The following is a 21,644-nucleotide window of genomic DNA, read 5'->3' on the forward strand; positions in this document are numbered from 1 at the left end:
ATGTTTGTAAAATTCTTTTATTCATGATGCTTATTTTATTTGATACAATCAAAAATACCATTAGACCTATAGAAACTAGATGTTAGGTTTGTGTTTGGATTCCACAATTTAGCTTTCTGCATTTGACTAATGTATTGTAATTAACGGTTACTTTTCAGACTTTGCATCAGAAGAATAATTGCCTTAAAGATTGAACATTTGCTTCCCAAGGCCTTTGTTTTGAACCCCATTAAAAAACGTGTGAGTCAATTGTACATTGCGCTGGATAATAATACTTATGTTCCTAAATAGGGCCGAAATGAGCCCTGCGCACAACAAGAGAACTTCACTTCCCACAAGCAATTGAGGTTGCAGAAATCAAACCGGAAATGACGATGAAATTAGCTGAAATAAAACCGGATGCTCGATAAAAGCTTCCAAATACAAATTGTGCACTATACATGATCGCCTGTTTAAATTTGACATATGTTTTAAACTAAATCCACAGTTCAGAAATTTTTTATTACAACAGCGTTTTTTCATGTACGGAAAATACAGACGAGACTCCGGTTACTGTTTTACTTTGAAGGGAAAAACATAACCGGAAGTCATTCACATGTTCCAGCTGACTTCATAGAAAAAATAGTGGACGAACTCCGCAGAGTTAATGTTCTGAGATACTGACCAACACACTTTGGCAACACTTAGCTAGTATTCCTTTAGTAGCTAGCTGGCTAGCACGCTTAAAGGGAGTGTAAAGAGTGTAAAGAGCTAAACTAACGTTACGGCACATCGGTAAAACGGCCCGGTGAACTTCAGCTGACGTCCACAAGTTCGTGAGGTGAGCGGGATAAGCTAACTACTAAATAAATACACCGGTAAACAGTAACCAGAGGGTCCACGGGGACTCATGTTTGTCAAACAGCTTTAAGTTAGCTGCAGCGGATCAGCAGTCGACGTCATCGAACCCCGGTTTACTTGTAAATTAGTGATTAACCATCGAATATAACGTGACAATGAGCTCGTGTGGTCATTTAATACATACGTGTTTAATACGTACACGAATAACGTCACAATCCGCCGAGCCGACCAGCTAACGACGGGGCTCTAGGCTCTAGCTTGCGTTGTTTGGTGCTGGTTTTATCAGCTGCATCCACAGAATTCATCCGGTCCAAATGGGGCCACATTGTTGCCCCATGTCGCAGATTACTGTCAGTAACGCGTGTGGTTGTCGTGGTGACGTCGTAGACCGTCTCTGCCCTCCTGTTTCCGGTTGCACAGACCGTGATGGTGGCAGGGGGGGGGGGGGGACACCGTTTGTTTTGTTCATGCTGGACTCCCGGTGAAGAGGACAGGGACCCCTCGGTGCTCTCAGGGCTCCTCTGGTGTGTCGTTGCACTCCCACGAGAAGTGGCCTCTTTACTCTAAAAAGGATTTATTGACATCTCATCCAAAAGAAAAGCTGGCTGCTCGTATTCCTAATGGTGGTATCGACAGTCTACTCATGTCTAACAAAGTATTTCAGAGGAACATGTGAGACATCTTTACAGTTTTGGCAGAAATGGGCTGATTCTATTGGGGCTTGACATTTTTATTGTTTACTTGTTGCCTTTTCGGCAAACTGCGTTTCTGTGAATTACTCTCTACTTTCATCCGTGTGTGACTGGCGTGTTTTGTGCACTCCGTCATGCCACCTAACGCGTGTTGCATCACATAACAAAGAATTCAACTTCTTGATAACAACGATCATTTCGCGTGTCACGGTAGGAGCAGTTCCAGTCATCTCACCTGATCTGAGCCTCCCATCATCCTCATCTACTGATCTCTGATCTGCCAGCATGGCTAACACCGACTCCCTCAATGTCCGGGTCTTCTCCCTGAACTGCTGGTCAGTGGCTGCGGTTTGTAGTGACTTCTAAAAGCGCCTGTTTTTTTTGTGGCCTTAATACATTAAGAAAATAAAAACTCTGTCTGTTGACGTCTTCAGGGGGATCCGCTACATCAGCAAACACACGACTCAGCGCTACGCCATGATTGGAGAGCTGCTGTCCAAGGAAGAGCACGACATTGTCCTACTGCAAGAGGTTGGTGGACGCCATCCTTCAGCTTCACACTTGAGTTTCAATCCATTGACTTTTTTTCAGTATTATTATAAGACCAACCGTAAGTCATAAGTCTGAGATGTTATTGTATTTTTTACCTGACATGCTTTTTTTTTGCAGGTGTGGAGTGAGAAGGACTATCTCTCCTTGAAAAAGAAACTTGCCCACTGTCATCCTCACTCTCATCACTTCAAAAGGTTATTTATTTTCCCTCCAAGATTAAAATTCCTGTTATCAAAATGTTTCTTCTGATTTTGCCCTTTGCCAGAAAAACGTACTCGCATGGCATTGATCCAAAGACCAAACATTTAAGTGAAGCCTCAGCTGCACCTAGAGGATTAACTTTTGTTGCTTCATCCTTTCGTTCTCGACCTTCAGAGCAAAGCACAAGGCTGAGATTAACCATTCTAATCCCCTTTGCAGCTCACAAAAATGTACTCCCTGCTAGATGCCTCCTCAGCAGGGTGTTCCTACTGTACTTGCATCTGGATGGAAACCAGAGGTGGCCACGTGCTGCTGAAGCTGAATGCGACTTCTTCTCATGTGCTGTTTCTCTTCTTCTAGTGGAGTCATCGGCAGCGGATTGGCCATTTTCTCCAAACACCGGATCCATGACACTTTTCTGTATCGCTACTCTCTGAATGGTTATCCTTACATGGTGGGTCAGGTGTTTTGTAACATGAGAAAAATTATAAAACCAAACAGTTGAAAAAAGGTCATCTCATAATTTGCCACAAAATATTCACAAGAATTTACCCCCACAGCAAAATTTCACAAAAATGGTTTCTAATTGCTTCATAAAAAGACAGAAAACCAAGAGATACACGGCGCACTAAAATATGAACACGGTTCACGTTTAAATTTAAATGGTTGACCAAAGACTGTAAATGCATAGAATAAAAAGTAGTTCAGACAACAAGGTCACCCTGAGAGCCAATGATAACTTCAGATGTCTTTACGTATTTCCAATACTCTCATTATGGTGTCAAAATATGTTTGCTAGCTATTATGTACCTCTAAGATGGAGAAAGTTGTTTTCTCCAAATTGTGTGGGTTCTTTCTTCAACTTCAGGCACCAGACCCACTGGGTTAGGTTTTAGGAAACAACCACTAGGTTACTAGGTTTTCTTTTGAGTTGAATTGAGACCTGCAACTCTAAGAGTAAAGAGCTGGCTTTCCTGATCCCTCCCTTTTGATCCCATTCCTTCTCAGGCTCATCATGGCGACTGGTTTGGCGGTAAAGCTGTTGGCATGGCGGTGTTGAAGCTGGGCAGCCTGACCGCCAACGTCTACGTGACTCATGTGAGCTTTCCTCGGTTCGCTTCTCAGCTTGGCCCTTCTATTCTGTACATTTATTGGTTCATTGATTGCATGGATTCCAGCTGCATGCAGAGTACTGCAGGGACAAGGACTCGTATCTCCCTCACCGGGTGGTTCAGGCCTGGGAGCTGCAGCAGTTTGTTCGGTAGCATCTCTTTTTTTTATTTTTTCCACATATGCTTCTCACTTCCTCTGTTGCGGTTTGGAGTTCCTGAAATGTTTGATCTCGGTGACGGTGTTTTTCTTCCGTGCTCTCCCAGTCACACCTCTGCCGGAGCCGATGTGGTGATTCTGGGTGGGGACCTCAACATGCACCCCGAGGACCTCGGCAGCAGGCTACTGATGTCTTACACTGGACTCCGGGACTCTTACTTGGAGTCTGCTAAGTTTGATGTAGGTAGAGAATGAGGCTGCACAATTAAACCAAATGTTAACAATGTTCACAAAAGAACCAACTGTTGTTTCAGGGATGTGAGGATGGAATGACTCTGATAGCTGACAACGCTTTCATTGGTAAAGGGTCCATCGGTCCATTCGAGAAAGGAATTCGAATCGACTACATCCTGTTCAAGGTGGGGGTTACGATGAAGAAACCAGGGTCGCCACATCATCTTTATTCGGTTTTCACCCGAAAAGCATTCCCCTATTTTTTTTGTTTGATTCCCAGGGATCGTCCAAAACGGACATTTATTGTGATTTCATGTCGACCACCAAAGGCTCCGCCCCTGACCACGCCTTCCCGTACTCTGACCACGAGGCTCTGACCGCCGCGTTGAGAGTGGAGACACACACGCCCTCTGAGACCCAGCGGGACGGGCAAAGATCGTCCCCGAATCGGGACGCTGCTGCAGGTGCGTCTGCTCAACCACGCGAGCTGATTGGCTCCTGTGACCTTCACGCTTTCCTCAGGAGGAATTCTGATAATGTCAATATTTTATATATATATATATATATATATGCGTCAGGAATAACGGTCCCTTCTTTAGTCTCTGCATAGTGTCCATGTCTGTTACAGAAGACGTCCTGTAATTATTTGTATTATGTATCTTATTTGATGATCCACCCATCAATCAGCAAGAAGAACTTTCTGTTTCTGACTGAGATTTGTTCTATATTCTTATCATCTAATTGACATTGGATTCATGCGAAATTCCTTCTTCTCCTTTCATAAAGAGAATCTGTAGCCCGAAGCCAAAATACACAAAAGGCAAGTTCCTTGAGATGTCAGATCCGCCACAATGAGTTGAATTTTCTACGACCACATTGAATATTTTCCCGTTACATTGTAATGTTTTTCCTGTTTGAATGGAGCTCAATCACGGCCTCACAGAGACGCCTTTTTTTCGGTGTCACTGCGACACGTCTGACCCTCTCCTCGTCTCTGCCCCCCCTCCCCCCGTGTGTGCGTAGGGAAGACGGCCGGGTTGGTGGACATGGTGACGGAGGCGCGTACTGAAGTCAAAGTGGGCTTGCACTGCGCTGAGAGGATGCGCCGCACGGCGACGCGCACCGGGGCCATGGGGCTGGCCCTGCTCTTCCTGGAGCTGGCCATCGCCGCCGTGCCCTGGTTGGCCCTGGGGGCGGAGCAGCCCTTCCCTCGCACCTCCTTCTACCTGCTGGCCGCGCTGTGCTTCGCCATCCTGGTCACCACCGCGCTGCTGTACGTCTTCTACAGCACGGAGCTGAAGTCTCTCCAGGGGGCCGAAGACCAGATGAGGCTGGCTGTGGGAGGTCTGCAGGAGCAGCTCCGGGGGTCCGCAGTGGCTCAGCCACACGCCGGCCAGCGGGGGGCCCCTGAGGGCCGCGGGCCCGGCGCCCGAGGCCCAGAGGAGGGAAACCGAGTCCCGCTCACAGATCCCATGAAGTGAGCTTTCGGATGGACGTTTGAGGAGGTTTCATCCTGTGAATGTGTTATTACTGAGATTTAGACGTGCACTGCAGAAAGAGTTTCCAAAGAAGGTTTCTGAAAGTAGTGAAGGACACGCTCTCGCTTTGACCTCTTTTTTTTCCCCTACTTTTTCTATCCTGGTCACCAGCTTTTAGTCCTCCCTGTTGCATGGTAAATGATGTCCGTGCCACTGCTGCTCCTAAAGGTCATAAAGGTGACCTGTTGCGTGCCTCGAGCCTCACGCCGTGTACCTGCATTCCACCAACCGGTACTTTCAGCGGGACCAGTTCTTTCTGTTCTTGTTCTTGGGATTTGGACACAACTGCCGTGGGTCCAGAGTGTCTGCTGACACTCTGGAGGTCCGCGATGTGCGTTTTGGTCAGTAACAGTTTGTCTCTGCAGGACAGATTGTAGACGGCTTCCAGCAGCACTTAAGAACCAGGATCCTATGCACCAGTTAAGACTTTTTAGTGTTGTATTTAAAGGAAAGGGACACACTGTATTGGTCTCATGTTCACTGTCCTGCACTGCTAAGCATCTTTATGCATCAACATGTTCCCACATGATGTTTTTGTACTGTAGAAAGTGGGCAGGACACTTAGTCGACTAACCCAATGAACCACTTCCTCAAATGTAACATAGCAAATTACTCAACTATCTACATGGCTGTTAATCAGTATAACGACTCACCAAAAGCCTGACAATGACTGATCCTTTTTTAACTTTATTCTTTCACCTCCATGCCGGAGAAGCACCTGATGTTTTTAACTTAGTGAAGGATGTAGCTTTTCAATATAATACCTGATGTTCATTCCAATTGAAAAAATGTGACGATCCTGATTATGAAAGCGATAATAAAGGCTTCAGCTGTGGAGAAGTGTGACCTGTCAGCGTTCACCACTAGAGAGCGATGTTACAACGCGTCAACTTTTCAAACAGAACTTTGCAAAACTGGATTTTACAAAGTAATTACAAGAAAAAAGTTGGCACAGCGCGAGAGATACGTTTGCTGGATGGCAGACGTAGGCCCTCAAGGCCAGGAGCACCCATGGGTGTGGTACATGAGCAAACAGAAGACCACAACATTCCCAGGTAAAGTTTGAACCCCAAACATCACGTGCTCTCCCAGTTAACGCGGGCCGAGCCACAGAGGCCTCAGGCTGCGTGACCCCTCCGCCGAATGCAAATCAGGCTCCGCTGCGTCGATGCAAGTGAGCTCCAAGTCTTTGGAGAATTCACAAAGGATTGATGAAGTAATTGTTATTTTTTATTGTGAAGAGTAGAATTACTTAGTAATGTGCCACATGTCTCTTCTTGTGCACGTTTTATTAAGCATTAAGTTGAAAGGAAACATTCATTCCCAGTATTCTAATTGTATATTTTGGTATTACATGTTGGCATCTTTGCAGGATAAACTGTGATGTCACATGATCAGATCAGAACTTTGACTGTGTCGTATGACACTAATCTACATTTCCACGCGCGGTGAGTGGAAAGGTGCCAACAAAGTGGTGCGCAGTGAAATGCGCCATGGGCGCGGTCTAATGGGGGGCGGGGGGAGGCGGGGCCAGGTGCGCGTTCACTTCCTCCCGAGCGCCCCGCCGCCTTCACGGCTTTTACGCACGGTCCTCTCCCCGATCGCGTCTCTCCCGACCTCCCGCACAGCGAGGGGAAGAAAACAAAACCCATTAAAAAAAGAAGAGCCAAGATGAGTGTGGAGCCGCTGAAGTCTGCGCTTTCCATCGGGAACGTGGACGACACGTCGCTGGCGCTGCCGTCCGGGCCGCACGGCCGCTCGGGTCAGCAGCGCGTCCTGGAACAAGTGCAGACGATCCGGAGGAGCAGGTCCAAGAAGTCCAGCAGCAGCAGCAGCAGGAGCGCATCGATGTCCTTATCCCCCACATGTGAGGAAGCAAGATGTAGATGTACCTACTTTAAGGGGACGGGGGGGGGGGGGGGGGGGGGACGGAGATCATGTCCATCAGTTCCACCTGTTCACCTGTGTCGTTTGTCACTTCACAGTGTAAGAGAAAGCCTTGGGAAACGTTTTAGACTCTGTTGCTGTTGGCAAATTGATTTAACTAACGAGCCGAATAATTTATTATAAATAATAAAAACCTTGTTTATGGACCCTCTACGTGGTTTGAAGTAAAATGGTTATGGGTTTGAGGGGTCGTTACATGTTACATCTCTGAATCGCATTTTATTGAAGAAAAAGAAAATAACACGAGGAAAGACTCTACCATCTGATATTTGGGAAGAAAGTATTCAAAATAAGAATTCCAAAAGCTCCAAAATGTTACTAGTGGTTATTGATTGAACATTGACAACAAACAGTCCTGAATATCCGAATGAGATTAACCCTTAAAGTATAATAAGTAATCATCTAAACTGTGTGGTTCCCACTATAAGGCCTCTTGTTTCGTGTTAGTGTTTTTATTGATAGACATAGATAGTCTCTGTTTTCTCAGAGACGTAAGACATTGGAAGCCTTTGTGATGAGAGCTGATAACCTTCCTCATGTGTCCTCAGCTCCGCCGTACGACTCCATTTTCTCAGAAGCTCTCAAGTCACCGACCAGCCCAACTAATGGATTCCTCTTCTTTTCTAAAAGTGTAAGTCATTGAACCATTTTTATTGTCACTTAAAGTCTTTTCGTTTGGATTAACAATCATTTCAAACACAATGAGACAGACAACAAAACGTTTTGATGTCAAATATTTTCAGAATTAATTGAGGGTTGTTTTGTCTATAAATTAGTAGCAAAGTGGGGGTCTTGGTTTGGTCAGATTAACCCGAGTGTATTTCATTTATTTTTATAAAAGGCAAGAGAAAGGCTTAGATTTTCCATTTGTGCTAAAAGAAAAATAATCCTGTGTCTGTTTATTTCCAATAAAAGAAAGTGAAACCTTTTAAAAGATATCAGCTGTTTACCAGCAGCAAATAACCAAATCCCCACCATCCAAGTATCCGTTGCTATGCAACTTTGTATCATCCCGGATTCCCCTCCATTGGAAACGCGTGTAATCTTTGGCTCTGCAGATCACGCAAGAGAAAAACGCCGTCGTGGGATCGAAGAAGACCGCGTCTTCCACCCATCTGTACAGCTCGGGTCACGCCGCGCTCGGACAGACCCTCAACGGCCGCGGCGTCTCGGACCAGCGCTCCGCTCCCCCGCAGAGGCTCCCGTCCAACCTGAGCGCCCACCGGGCCTCCGTGAACGGCACGGGCCGGAGCCACGCCGACGGGCGCGTCCCGGCCGACCAAGTCGACGGCGCCAAAGCCCCGCCGGAGTCCCCCGTCAACGGCGCCCCGAAGACGCAGGCGGCTTCCGGGTGAGTTGCTCGCCGATTCTGCTCATTTGATTGGCGCATGCGCTCGGTGTGTCTTGGGTGGCGTTTCCACGTTTCCTCTAACAACTCAAACGCCATCAGCGGAGCTGCAGACATCACCATGAAGGAGGCCGTGGAGTACCTTTCCCACCAGGACGAGACTTATCAGCACTGCGGCGCGTCCTACATACAGCACAACGCCTTCATCGACGACAAGGCCAAAGAGGAGGTGCTTTTTTTCCCCTCCTTATCTTCACGTTGTGCTGACGTGGTTTTTAACCTGCTGTTTATCCCAACTGAAGACCTGCGTGTGTGTCAAAGCAAGGACTTGATACAGATCAACTCAGAGCTTCCCTGTCAGCTCCTCATTCGTTGATCTGTTCAATCCTGCAACGCAATGAGTGACGCGTATTTCCTCTCATTTCCTCCCCGTTGTTCTCAGCTGTTTGGTGTGAAAAAGGGTTCCAACAGGAAAAAACAGACAAAGGGTCCATGACACATTCCAACACCAAAACACTTTAGAGTGATTTAGAGCTATTGCTCTTAAGGGAAATATGTTTTCATTCCAGGCTGAGGGTTTTTGGGAGGGTCCTTTGGGTCTCAAATCAAGGATAATTGAACTCATTGTCGTCCATCACTATTGCTCGGACACCGCAGGTGTTGAGGCTCAACGGGATCCATCCTCTGGTGGCCCTGCTGCGCGGCTCCAGCCCCCGAGTCAGCCAGACGGCGTCGGCCGCCCTGCGGAACCTCTCCTTCCGCAGCGACGGCAACAAGGAGAGGGTCCACCGCTCGGGGGGCGTCACGGAGGCCGCGGCGCTGCTCCGGGACGCCGACTCCGCGGAGACACAGAAACAGCTGACAGGTACAGGCGCCACGCGGCACCAAACGCACGGGCACAAACAGACGGGCACGCGTCCAAAGGTGTGCCCGTGCACGTGTGACAGCGGGACACTTTTAAGGCGCTCGAGTTAATCCCGTTTGGATCCCCCTGTCAATCACTTTGCTTTTCTCGAGTTCCGCCAACACGCGTTGTTTTAGGGGGGGAAAGGTTGTAAATGATTAAACAATGACTAACTCTGACAGTCGTAAAAGACCAAGTCTCAGATACCTGGCCAACACCCGTGTTCCCCTCTCATTAAAACGTTTAATTAAGTAGTAAACTGTTTGCACACCTTAGAACCATGTAGTAAAGATGACAATGAGGTTGTATTCTTCCCACGGGCCTTTTTTTTCCCCACATGCCACTCAAACTGCTCGTGTTTTTTCTCTCTTACTTACAGGTCTCCTGTGGAACTTGTCCTCTGTGGACAGCCTGAAGCCCGACCTGCTTAAGAGCGCTCTGCCCGTCTTAATGGAGCGCGTGATCCTGCCGTACACGACGGGTCCCGACCGGACCGGCAGCCAGGACCAGGACGAGGTCTTCTTCAACGCCACCGGCTGCCTGAGGCAAGCTGCCGAGCCGCCCCGAGCGCCTGATCCCACGAGGCTCGGCTTATTTTGTGCTCTTTGTGTAACTGTGTTCTGTCCATTCGGCACATCAGCAACCTGCTGATAGTCTGCTGATAGCAGGTGTTTTACTGCGTTCACTCTCTTCTCCTGTGTGTTTACAAAGGGTGGGGCTATATCACAGGAAGACTAGTTACACGTGGATAGAAGTAGGTGTAAAACACCATGTTGACTGAACTTTAAATAATAAATAAAAGGTTTAATAAGAACACAAAGAGTGTCAGGCTGCAGAGTACTGAAGGAGTTTCACATGTGAGCCATGAACACTTTCTCGCTACTTGTACTCGTTCGACTTGTTTTATCCGTTTCAACGAGTGAACAATGATGACTATTCAAGGGAAATCACCGCATCGCCACAAATAACTGCTTCCGTGAAGCGCTCATGCTGCATTAATACAGACTCCACCAAGGGGGGGGGGGGGGGGGGGAATAGTGTTCTTTGCCCGTATACCTGGTTCATGGTTCTGCTGTTCCATCTTCAACAGAAACCTCAGTAGCACGAAGCAAAGCAACAGACAGGCGCTGAGGAAATGTCCCGGTTTGGTGGACTCTCTGGTCGCTCACGTTAGGGAGCGCGTGGACGCAGGGACCCCCGACGACAAGGTGAGAGCGAGACCACACAATGTGCTGTCTGTCTGTCTGTCTGTCTGCAGCTCTTCTCACAGGTCACACCTGGTCACACCTTTGAGTGGAACGTGGAAAAAAAGCCCATTTGTCATATTAGTTACAGTTTGAAGTGTTACTATTGTAGTTGGCACAGAGGGTGAGTCATCATGTTCTAGGCTGCCTGGACCAATCCGTACAGTAATATGTGACCTCGATACAGTGCCCCATAGAGGCAGGCTGGTGGTGCTCTATCTAGTAGTTCAAATTATTTCTCTTTCTATAGTCTTTAAATAATCAATTTCCTCAAAAACGACCTAAATCATTTTTCTGGATTAGTGGGTCATTTGCTAATTTAGGGGCTGGAATTTTCACACAAATGAACAAAGGCTTGATGTTCTTCCTGTGGAAACAGTCCGTGGAAAACTGCGTGTGCACCCTGCACAACCTGACCTTCCAGCTGGAGGCCGAGGCGCCGGCTCTGTTCAGCAGGATCGCCGCGTTGGCCCAGGACGCCAACCGGGGCCCCCCCGGCAAGGCCGACGCCGGCCCCATCGGCTGCTTCGGTCCGCAGAGCAAACCGCCGGGACACGAGGTGAGAGGACGGCGCTGCACGCACACACACGCGCACGCACACACACACACACAGTGTGTCTAGACACAAGCTGTCAGTGTGTCATTAATCCTTACCCGCAGTGCGACTTGTCTATGAATTGCACCGACGTTATGGCGGTTAAACCACTTTCTAGTCTTTGAAAGGCTCTGAGTGACAGTGTGAGACCGTGCGCTCTGATTCCCGGAGGTGTTACCTTTCGCTTTGTGTTCCGTCTGCTGCTCTTTGCTTTCCCATGAATGTGTTTGCAAATAGTTTAGGTTCATCTTCTATTCCCCAAAAGTCCAATTGCTGAGTTTCCTGCACACATACACATTGTTGGTTTTCCTCTCCTTTGCTTGTCTAGCGGCGCTTTGACTTCCCCGTGGTCGAGGATCCGCAACCCAGTGGCGCCGGTTGGCTGATCCACTCCAAAACTATGCAGAGTTACCTGTCGGTGCTTGAGACCAGCCAGCGAGAAGAAACCCAGGAGGCCTGTTGTGGAGCCCTGCAGAACCTCACGGCACAAGACAGCACTGTGAGAGGAAATGTGCTGTGCTGTTACACACTGAACAGAGCGGAGAAGCAACAACCTACATTCCATTTTCAGAGCACCTTAAGCAGAACAGCTGAGATCACCTTTTGGTTATCGTTGTATTTTCCTGTTGTTCCCTGAATTCAAGTTTTTTTTTTTTTTTGTCTTCACAGGTCTCCAGCGTGATGAGTCATACGATTGTGCAGAAACTAAATGGCCTGCGAGTGATCTGCCCTCTTGTAAAATCAGAGAAAGTCAACATTCAGAAGAGCGCAGTGGCTCTGTTGGGAAACCTGACCAAAAACCCAAACCTGACCAATGCCATAGGTGAGAGAAACATAATTGAACATAAGCAGTACCTTTAAAAAGTGAGTGTAGGTTTGCTCGACCTAAACGGCCTTTTGTTTGCCGTGATACCGAAGCTCGTAAAGCCCTCCCGAATCTGCTGGACGTCCTCAGCGCAGGCACCGAGAAAGGCAACGAGTCCGACGACACGCTGGCCATGGCCTGCCAGACCTCCAACGGGCTGCTCATGAACCAGCCCGAGATGGGCAAACGCCTGTTGAACAACAAGCTGATCGACTCCCTGAAGGATCTCAGCCAGATCGGGTAACAGAGAGAGGACGTGTGTTCTTATTATTAACCGATGACTCACCGCCATTATATTCTGCATGCGTGAGACTTCCGCCATGATAGAGGTCCGGGACGCTTCTTTTGACTTCTCTGGTTTCCCTTTTTTTGTAAAGATATTTACCCAAATCCAGCAAAGCGGCAGCCCTGCTTCTCCGTAACATGTGGTCGGAAAAGGATTTACAGAGCGCCCTGAAAAAGGTGAGCTGAAGGGGGGAAAAGGACCCGTCGGGGTTTTGGGTGTGTCCTCTCCGGTTCTCACCCTGAAAGTGTCCAACGCCCCTGGCAGGTATTTGTGAGAAGCGGCGGGTGGATGGGGCGGCGCTCTCGGGGCCCGCAGAGCGTGATTGATGCGTCTGCGGAGACGTCTAGCAGCTCAGCGGCTTTGACGCATCGGGGCCCTTTTTCAATGATGCATGACCGTGGTTTCCTTCACGGGTTCCTCACTGCTGGCTGCACTGATGTTCTTCTCCCCGTTTGTCCCGCAGCAAGGGATGAGCAAGGCCTCGTTTGTGAACGACATCACGGCGGCGGCGCTCAAGCCGACTTGAGGCGTTGGTTGAGCGGGCAGCGCGGGCCGGATGGCCGAAAGTCGCCGTGAGAGAGGAACTCCGCCAAAGGGGCCGCAGCACCTCCACCGCAGGGTTCATGACACGGATTGACGTAATCCTTCCATCAACACGCAGTAAGCCCGTGAACGCTGTGAGGTCATCTTTGCTTTGTAGGGAACAAAGGGTGAGATTTAACATGTCAGGCGCTAGACATGCTTTGTTTGAGTTTTAACTAATGTCTTTTAAGGTCGCTTGTAAACGCGCCTGCAGTCTGCTGCAGTGAGCTGGTTTTGGGAGAACAAAATGAACCAATATAAAAGTAACTTAAGTAACAGAACTGGAGTTTACTATAAGAGCTCTGACCTTGTTTTAAAAAAATGTCGTTTTTATGATTTTTGTCGTCTGTGATTTTTTTTCTTCTTACGATTCATATGAAAATAAATATTTGTAATGTCCCCAAAAAGTGAAATGAATAAAGCGGAGCTTTAAACTGACGTTGTAGCGTATCGTTTACTCCACCAGTAGAGTTTATTTTCTTAGGAGCATCATGTCATCTTTCACCACTAAGCCAATTCACCCGAGGGCCAAGAGGGTGTTCTGGGGTCAAAGGTGACACCATTTTACATGTTGTGTAGATTTTCTGCTCGTGTGCAGACATTTGGTACCACAGGGAGCGCACACAAGGCTGTCTGGATTTGGCAAACACAGCTTCACCTTTTATTAAGTGTTCAAACAACAAATAACTACCACGAAGAAAGAGACGGACAACATTTGTGGTTTATTAAACAAACAAGATTTTCTTTTAATTTGTTGCAACCACAATTTCGTACAACACAAGAAGTGAATCATTTGTCTCAACTTCTCTTTAGTAGAAGATTCAGTGGTGGGACAGAACTTAAATTACTTACACATTGTCAAATCCCTGTCGAATCTTCTCTTCTACATTCCTGCAGATGAACTTTGTTTAAGAGCATTTGCTATTTTATCGTAAAGTATGTGTAAAAACATTGTTTTGCGGTCAGAATCCGGTGTTTCCTTCAGACGTCACACGTTACTTCCTCAGGCCGCGCTTGCTTCTGCTGCCCTTCGGTCTGAGGATGAAGTGAAAGCCAAAAGAAAACAGAAACAAGGTGGAATAATGGCTCATTTCAGGTTGGGACCTACTGATATAATTTGCTTAACAACCAACACTTTATGCTGACGTGATTATTCTGTGTTATCCAGCAGTTAAAATGATTCCGTGTGAACTCTGATTCCACGACTTACACTTTCTGATGATCACTGACCCGGTTTCTCAGCACTGTGATCTGTGGAAATAAGGTTTTAAAATATATTGAAATCCACTTTGCTGATTCATTTTTTTTAAATATTTGCCCAAAACTGAAGGTGACCTTTTGAAAAGATTGAGGCATTAAAATAATTTATTGGGCAGAAACCTAAAAGAGCACAAAGAATAAAACCGTTTCCAGTAAATTGAGGGATTCCTTATGATGCTCTCGCCTGTAAGTATCTCAGTTTAACGTCTCAAACACACGGTGCAGTCAATCCGACGTGATGGAGGGAGAAAGTAGGCGGAACTAATCATGCTAAACTAGTCTAGCTGCTGTCTCACCCCACATTTAGAATAAATCATACATTATCAGTTTGACTTGGAGTTGGACTAAGAGGAAATATATGAATATAACAATGTTTGGCTAGCTAAAGAAACCCTGATCTTTGAGTGTTTTTGTGTGTGTGTGTGGGGGGGGTGGATGCCTCACCTCATACTTTTGCTTCGACTGCTTGTACTGGAGTTCAAATTTCTCGGCCTCCAGCTGGCGGATGCGGTCCCACAGTTCCTCGGCCTTTTCCCTGCGTGGGAGCGGAGGACAGAGCGCTTGAGTACCGGAGTGGAAGGAAAAGGGGGACGTCCGTCCGTCCCCTCTTGTTACCTGAGTTTGTCCTCTTTCATGTGATCCACATCCAGCTCTTGGCGTCGCTCGCTCAGGATCTTCTTCTTCTTCTCTCGCTCCGTTTGTCTTTTGGCGCCGGGCTGTGCCTGCTGTTTCGAGAGGAGGACACGTGAAGCCACGTGCGCGTGCACGTGCACGGGAAGCTTAGCGTAGCGTTACAGGAAGGAAGGGCTCACGTTGTATCCGGTGAAGCTCAAGTTGGACAGAATCATCTTCTTCCTGGCGTCGTCGTCTGCTTTCTTCTTGGCCTCTTCCTCTTCTTTTCTCGCTCTCTCCTCCTGAAACATTATTGGTCTCGTTCATCATTTCCACGAGTGAACTTCTATGCTTTTGTTTTTTCAAATGAAATACGTACGTTTAGTCTGTTTTGCCGTTCTTTTTCTCTCTCGGCCCTGATCTTCATCTGCTCTGCTCTCTCTGACCTGCGGGTCTCCTGGGGTAAAAAAAAAAGAAAAAAAAGAAAAGTAAATCACGTGACGTAACGTCATTCGGGAATTTGAACCCGGAGCTGAAGCCGCGACATGGACGCACGATGCGGTCCGTGAGGCCGATCAGCTCCTCCTCCTCTTTCTTCCGCTTCTCAAAGTGGGCGCCGATCAGCGTGTGGAGCTCGGTCAGGTCCTTCTCCATACGCTTCCGATGGATGTCCTGAAAGAAGTCCAACTGTGATCAATAGGCCATCCCCCTCCAAAAAAAAATGTGCAGCTCGCTGGTGCTGAGATCAACTCACATCAAAGTCCACTTTCTCTCCATCTGGGATTTTAAGAGGGGCCAAACCCGGCACGAAACCGGGCCTGAGGAGGGCAGAGACACGGAAATGTGTTCCTCGCGCTGCGTGTCTCACGGAGACGTTTTAAGGGTTCAAACAAACTGTGAGCTTACTTCGACCTGTGCTTCACCTCGTCTGTGAACGCACACAAAAAGAAAAAGGTTCATGAGGAAAAAAAGGGCCAAAGACCCACAGGGACTTCTTTTTTCTACTGCTGCACAAACGCGTCTTTGTGCCTCCAGACATCTTTCATACCTGCTTCGTTTTCCTCAGAATGACCTGCTGAGAGATGAGAGCGTCAGACATTCAATGCATTAGAGTTCAAAAATGGAAAAAATAGTTTATTGTTAGGGAACAAAATTATACAGAAAATAATATCCTGAAAATTTATGAGATCAAATTAAGTTAAAAGGATCCCTCACTTTAATTTCTCTTTTTTGTTCTTGTTTATTTGGCAAATACAATGGACACAGAGTAATAATTGCTGATTGACACTCGCTGCCGTCCTGCTGGTCTCTAGTTTAAAGGGAGATGTCGAAATGTCGGACTGAGGCGACGTGTGTCAGCGCTGAAGATCCAGAGAGGAATGCGGCTTTGGATTCTCATCACAGATGAACTACGTGTTGTTTCCACCTTTTCCACGATTTTCAGCAGGTACGCGGATGCATTAGTGCAGAGAGACGGTTTAACATTATATTCTTATTGTCCAGTGAAAACTATGAATCAGAGTGTAAAGTGTAGTTTATCATTAAAACGTTCATTGTCATAAACGCTGGAACAAGGTTGTTTTTCGAGAAATACTCTTTTCCTTTGACTGCAACAATATCTGATTTGGATAAATGTGCACTTCTTATTCCAGCTGCATGCAAACAGGTATTAGTATAAGCAATGCTACCTTCTAGCCCTTCCTCTTCCTCCTGCTCCTCCTCTTCTGTGCAAAGCAAGCATGTACAGTACAGTTAGAAAGCAAACAATGGGAACATTTCATTCAGCATTGATTCCAAAATGATTTCTGTGTATTTTTGACAGTGCCGTCCAAACCTTTACATTTCGACGCATTTTTAATTGTTCTTATCTTCTGGACACATGGCCTTTGGATACAAAGGTCGGCCCCATATGTAGATTAAACGGAATAGAGTTCCCACAGATGCATTTAGCCCACTTTTAGTTTGCAAAGTAGTCAAAGTTCTCTTTGGTTCTGTCCTCGCTGGCCCCCTGTGGGCTGAAGAGTCCCTTCAGGTAACTCAACCCGTGTTCCACTGCGCTCAGGCCTCCCAAGAAATGAAAGTGGGTATTGTGCCTGGGTCGCTGTTACACACGCTGACCTACATCAATGGGGGGGGGGGGGGGGGGCACACGGACAGCCTCACAAAGACATAAATAGAGGCACAAACCCTTTAGCTCTTTTGAGGCTCGGTCCACCGGGATGTCTATACAAAGCCGATGGAGGGGGCAGGACGGGGAGGACAAAGGTCAATCTGGTAAAAGAGCTCAAGGACAGCAGCTGCTTCTGCAGCGGCACCGACGCGCCAAAAATACCGTTTGCTGTGTGGTGAAGCCGTGAATACGAGGCGCTCCATGCGAAGCTCGAGCAGGTAACAACGTTCAGATTTAGAAGCAGTTTTCACAGGAATTGATTCGAGTATATCACCATATATATATATATATATATATATATATATATATATATATGGCAATGAATTGTACAGGTGTTAATGGACGTTTGTGATACATGCAGCCGAGACACAATACGGATGCTCAATGTAGTTGTGCAGCATCCAACGGGTCCGAGTAAACCCGCATGCGGTGTGGGTCACCACACTTCCACTGTGGAGACCCTCCTGGGACCAAGAAAGTGACTTACGTTGTCGCCTAAAAGGAGCCAAAGAACAAGAAAAGAACCGATCACACCAAACGCATTCTGTGACAATGGGCTCCACCGTTTGTCATCACCACGCCCGGCTTTTGGGGAAAACAATCCGTTCACTCACTCGTCCGTGGCGTCTTCTGTGTCAGACATGTTCAGGCTGCTGCACCTGCACAGGTAGGTCCAAAATCAAAGTAGGGCAGGGAGTGGCCCTGCACCAAGAGCAGCCCGAGGTCACAGGATAACGCTGAACTCATTTACTGATTTGAAAACACACGAGAAGAGCGAACGGACTCACCCGGATCGTACGATCTGCTCTGTGGACCGGACTCAGTGGGGAACTGTACACTGCGCTCTCCTCTTTGGGCCGTAAGCTTTTAAACCCAGCTGTGGATCACATGGCGCCATGCGACCCACGTCCACAATGGGTGGGCACATACCTGCAAACAGATGGCAGATGGCATTAACTCGAATGGGAAAACGGAAATTCTCATTGTCTATTTTTACACGGCTGAACAGCGCAGGATTATTCTTCTCACAAAGTTTCAGTAACTCAAGTCCGGTGGACAGGAGGAAGGTTCGAGATAATCCTTGTAAACCACCAAGTACACTGAGGAGGGGGGGGTGGGGGGGGGTTCTGCAGATCAATGCCACATCGGCATCAATAAACAGCCGATTTCCCCTAAACTCGATGCTCATTGCAACTGTATAAATGAGCATTATTCCCACAGCAGGTTGCCATGGGAACGGGTCCAAATAAAACGGTCTCCTGCGCCTCGCCTTTAATCCCTGCCCCGTCATGCATCAACGTGCCGTAAACAACGGCCTTTACGACCATGCCAAGTCCTTTGATACGCCCTCGCTGTTGACATTGTCTTCGTTTCAGACCCCTCAGTTTGGATTATGACTCATCACATGTCTCTGCTGAGCCAAAATGGGGCTGATTGGACGGAGTTCCCCCTCCACCTCCACGATGGCTTCTCTACAGATGGCTTGATGCCTTTTTGAAGCCCTTTTTCCATTAAAAGCTCTCTAATTGTTCTTACATGACTGCACCTTGCAGGTAAATATTCACCTTTTTGGGTCCACTTGGCCTTTTCCTTGAAGAGTCACTTTGCAACGAAGGAGACAATCCAGATGTTTCTTTGTGGTCATTTTAACGACTAAATAGATTTTGGTGTCACCTCTTTTTATCAGTACTTATCAGTACTTGTTTACATATATGAGAAAACAGAACAAACGTACACAACTTTAAGACTGATTCGCTTCACATGAACACAAACAAAGGCCACGGAGAAGGCCTTGGTAAACAGGCCTTTCACATGCAAATCTGATGCAGATATAAAGTGTGTTTGAACGTTAACTGCTGGTGTTGCTTCATCAACAAAAGCAAAAGTGATAGAGAGTCATTTTTAGCATTAAGCCTCAACTACTTTCCTTTGAGAAAAAAAAAAAACTTTTACTTGCTGAAACATGGTTTGAAACCTCAGCCATTTGGAACCTGAGTCCCTTAAACAAACAGAAAGCGCGTAGAGGTGATACTCTGAGAGGAAAACGGCCCCGAGCGAGCTCTTTATCCCCCATTAAGATGAGTTAATAAATATAATCGTTACAATAAGCTGTGGATTTAGTTAGACAGGAACAATACATTTATTCACTTTGCTCAGTGAACCGATCATGAACTGATGCTGACACCTTGTGGTAGAAACACCTTCATGCGCTTTAATGCTTATCTCTATGTTAGCTTCCTCAAACCATTGAAGATTCAAAAGGATTAATGCACACAGTAGAATCCTGGTGCAGAGACCTCTGACTTATATGCAATAGAGCCAATTTGAGTCATTTTTTAATCAATAATCCAAACATTTCCCACCTTATTGCATTGGTAGTAGTAATGGTTCTATTCTTTGTATGTTGGTTTGGTATCTAATGCACATGTCGATGCTGTGTGGTGAAGTATCAGCTGGATTGTTGCTCTCGTGTCTTGTTGTGTTGATGTTTTGTTTTGCTGGTAGTGGTTTGAGACGCTTTCACCACAGCTGATGCAGAGATTCACTTCTTTTCATTTTCAAAGAGTTAAACACGACCGAATAGACACGAGAGCAAATGCATAGTTACACATTGTGCCTTAACAGACAATTCAGCTGGACAACAATGAGAACAAAAAATAAAGAGGAATAAATACAAGAACGTACAAAAGAATGTGGAAATACATTTATTTTTTCTCTTCTTTACAAGCTCAATCTTTCCATATTATGGGACTCTAGTGACTCTATAATGAAGTGTTTATTTTGTACTGAACATGTCAAACCCCTTCAGTTCATGCTTTTATTTTGCGTGCTGACTCTGATGTCAGATGGAACACGTCCGTGTCTCCCCACCATGGACGTTCACTGTTTTTCTCCTTTTGCTGCGTCGAACATCTTCTTGCGGCCCTCCATGCCCGACATGGCCTCCACGTTCTTCCTCCAGTCGCCCACCTCCGCCGTCTTCTCCTGCAACCAGCAGACCTTTGTGAAGACGTCTCGCAGTTTCCTCTCATTTGGGTGCAAGACATTTCTGCTCTTTATGCTTAACAGGCTCTCTTAGTGTAATCTGTGGTAGTTTGATCACACGGTTTTTTGCATTTTTACCCAGACCCACCTTTTCTGTGTCCTCCTTCTTGACCGATTTGAGATTAGCTCTCAGATCCAGAGAGACCTTGTGTTTGGAGCCCAGGAGGGAGCACAGGATGGCGTCCGCAGAGACCCTCACCCGCCTCAGGCTGGGTCTCTTGAACTTCCCCCGCAGGTCCACCACCTTGATGTTCAGGTCTTTGATCTGCAGAGGAGAGAGAGGTCGAGGAGTTGATCCACGCGTGTCGGTGTGTTTGGACCCGAGGGGCTCGTTTCCCGTCTGTTGATCTTTTTGTGGTGGCTGTGGAAACCATCAAAGCTGTTCACTGGTATTTTCCAGTTGTACCTCTCTGGTGTTGTGTGAGACTTTGGCCTGAATGTCGTACCGCTCCTCGTCCACCGCGTCTATCTTGGCATGCAGCTCTTTGCATAATGCCTAAGAAGGGAAAAAGGTGGAGGTTAACTCTGCACCTCCTGGGTGAGTTTTAGCAGCTGTGGGGTCACTGAGATCTTCCACCTTCAGGTCGTCTGAGGACATGCCGGCGGTCTCTAGGGGCGGAGACGTTTCTTCCAGGTACTTTGCCTTCTGTTCCTCTTTTTCTTCCATCTCCTGCTCCAGCTCCTCCTTGGCTCTGGCCACCATCATGCTCTGAAATAATAGATGAGTTCAACCGTTTGACTCATTGTGACGAAGCAATCCGTCCGAACCACAATGAGGACTCACCTTCAGCATCAGCTTCCGAGAGGCTGAGATTTTAGATTTTCTCTGCAAGAAATATATTTTTATTATTAAATTCCATTGCAACATTTTAAATAGATATGGGATAATCTTATAATAATATGTGCAGTTAAATTAGTCCTTAGTGAGTAATGTCTTGCAAAGTCTTACCTCTGGTCTGTGGGAAGAAAATACAAAAGGGACAGAGATGTAGCATTACACAACTTTTATTGATCTAATCTAATAGTTGGCAACTGATTTCAGGATCAGCAAATGCTGGGAAATATTTCAGAATGATCATTCATCGTCTTTTAAAGGAATCTTCTTGTGATGAAATCATATATTAAGATATCGTGATACACAGTAACATTATTAATAAGGATGTATAGTCAAATGTCTCACATAATCAGAGTAGATAATAATAATAATTCAACTTTTATTTTACCCTGATTAAAACAAGATTTTAACAGAATTGCCCAGCTGTACTTCCTATAGATAAATCCCTTTTGTCTAAAGCTGACAATGATTTGGAAATGAAAACAGTCCACTTACACTTTCTCAGGCATCGTCACTATTTCAATTCCCCCTGGAAGACAAAAATAAAACACTCAGCTGTGGGGACCACTTGGGCCCCCCGTGGGTCTTAACTGGTTGTTCCACAAATGGAAATCTAACCAGTAGA

At 46.7% G+C, this 21,644-nt stretch overlaps 4 protein-coding genes across 6 annotated transcripts; 2 read left to right on the forward strand and 2 right to left on the reverse strand.

The window, feature by feature from the left end:
- Window positions 1-572: 572 nt before the first annotated feature.
- smpd2b (sphingomyelin phosphodiesterase 2b) lies at window positions 573-6,169 on the forward strand. 3 transcript variants are annotated; one of them, XM_037491322.2, is made up of 11 exons: window positions 573-820; window positions 1,753-1,867; window positions 1,967-2,063; window positions 2,202-2,278; window positions 2,646-2,739; window positions 3,294-3,383; window positions 3,464-3,546; window positions 3,662-3,794; window positions 3,869-3,973; window positions 4,069-4,252; window positions 4,812-6,169. In XM_037491322.2, exons 2-11 carry the CDS (start codon window positions 1,818-1,820, stop codon window positions 5,267-5,269), a joined length of 1,371 nt encoding a protein of 456 aa, XP_037347219.2. In that variant the 5' UTR covers window positions 573-820; window positions 1,753-1,817; the 3' UTR covers window positions 5,270-6,169. The 3 variants fall into 3 exon arrangements, with proteins under 3 accessions (XP_037347219.2, XP_037347221.2, XP_037347217.2); XM_037491320.2 differs by having other exon boundaries at window positions 574-820; window positions 1,747-1,867; XM_037491324.2 differs by lacking the exon at window positions 1,753-1,867.
- A 678-nt stretch (window positions 6,170-6,847) lies between these two features.
- On the forward strand, window positions 6,848-13,535 carry pkp1b (plakophilin 1b). The gene is made up of 13 exons (XM_037491319.2): window positions 6,848-7,193; window positions 7,822-7,904; window positions 8,332-8,624; window positions 8,724-8,850; window positions 9,279-9,486; window positions 9,905-10,070; window positions 10,616-10,733; window positions 11,149-11,328; window positions 11,693-11,863; window positions 12,034-12,187; window positions 12,283-12,469; window positions 12,607-12,691; window positions 12,979-13,535. Exons 1-13 carry the CDS (start codon window positions 6,998-7,000, stop codon window positions 13,039-13,041), a joined length of 2,031 nt encoding a protein of 676 aa, XP_037347216.2. The 5' UTR covers window positions 6,848-6,997; the 3' UTR covers window positions 13,042-13,535.
- Window positions 13,536-13,725: 190 nt separating this feature from the next.
- Window positions 13,726-16,687, reverse strand: LOC119230224 (troponin T, cardiac muscle isoforms-like). Its single transcript, XM_037491325.2, has 11 exons — window positions 16,658-16,687; window positions 16,018-16,044; window positions 15,876-15,897; window positions 15,724-15,787; window positions 15,525-15,641; window positions 15,349-15,426; window positions 15,170-15,271; window positions 14,973-15,082; window positions 14,802-14,892; window positions 14,308-14,348; window positions 13,726-14,132 (listed from the first exon to the last, which is right to left on the reverse strand). Exons 5-11 carry the CDS (start codon window positions 15,621-15,623, stop codon window positions 14,093-14,095), a joined length of 561 nt encoding a protein of 186 aa, XP_037347222.2. The 5' UTR covers window positions 15,624-15,641; window positions 15,724-15,787; window positions 15,876-15,897; window positions 16,018-16,044; window positions 16,658-16,687; the 3' UTR covers window positions 13,726-14,092.
- A 3,193-nt stretch (window positions 16,688-19,880) lies between these two features.
- LOC119193873 (troponin I, slow skeletal muscle-like) lies at window positions 19,881-21,229 on the reverse strand. The gene is made up of 5 exons (XM_062564084.1): window positions 20,969-21,229; window positions 20,762-20,893; window positions 20,591-20,680; window positions 20,273-20,449; window positions 19,881-20,124 (listed from the first exon to the last, which is right to left on the reverse strand). The coding sequence occupies exons 1-5, from the start codon at window positions 21,050-21,052 to the stop codon at window positions 20,020-20,022; spliced, it is 588 nt and encodes a 195-aa protein (XP_062420068.1). The 5' UTR covers window positions 21,053-21,229; the 3' UTR covers window positions 19,881-20,019.
- Between the last annotated feature and the right edge of the window lie 415 nt (window positions 21,230-21,644).

Source organism: Pungitius pungitius, chromosome 8 (assembly GCF_949316345.1).
Source record: "Pungitius pungitius chromosome 8, fPunPun2.1, whole genome shotgun sequence".
NCBI lineage: Eukaryota > Metazoa > Chordata > Actinopteri > Perciformes > Gasterosteidae > Pungitius > Pungitius pungitius.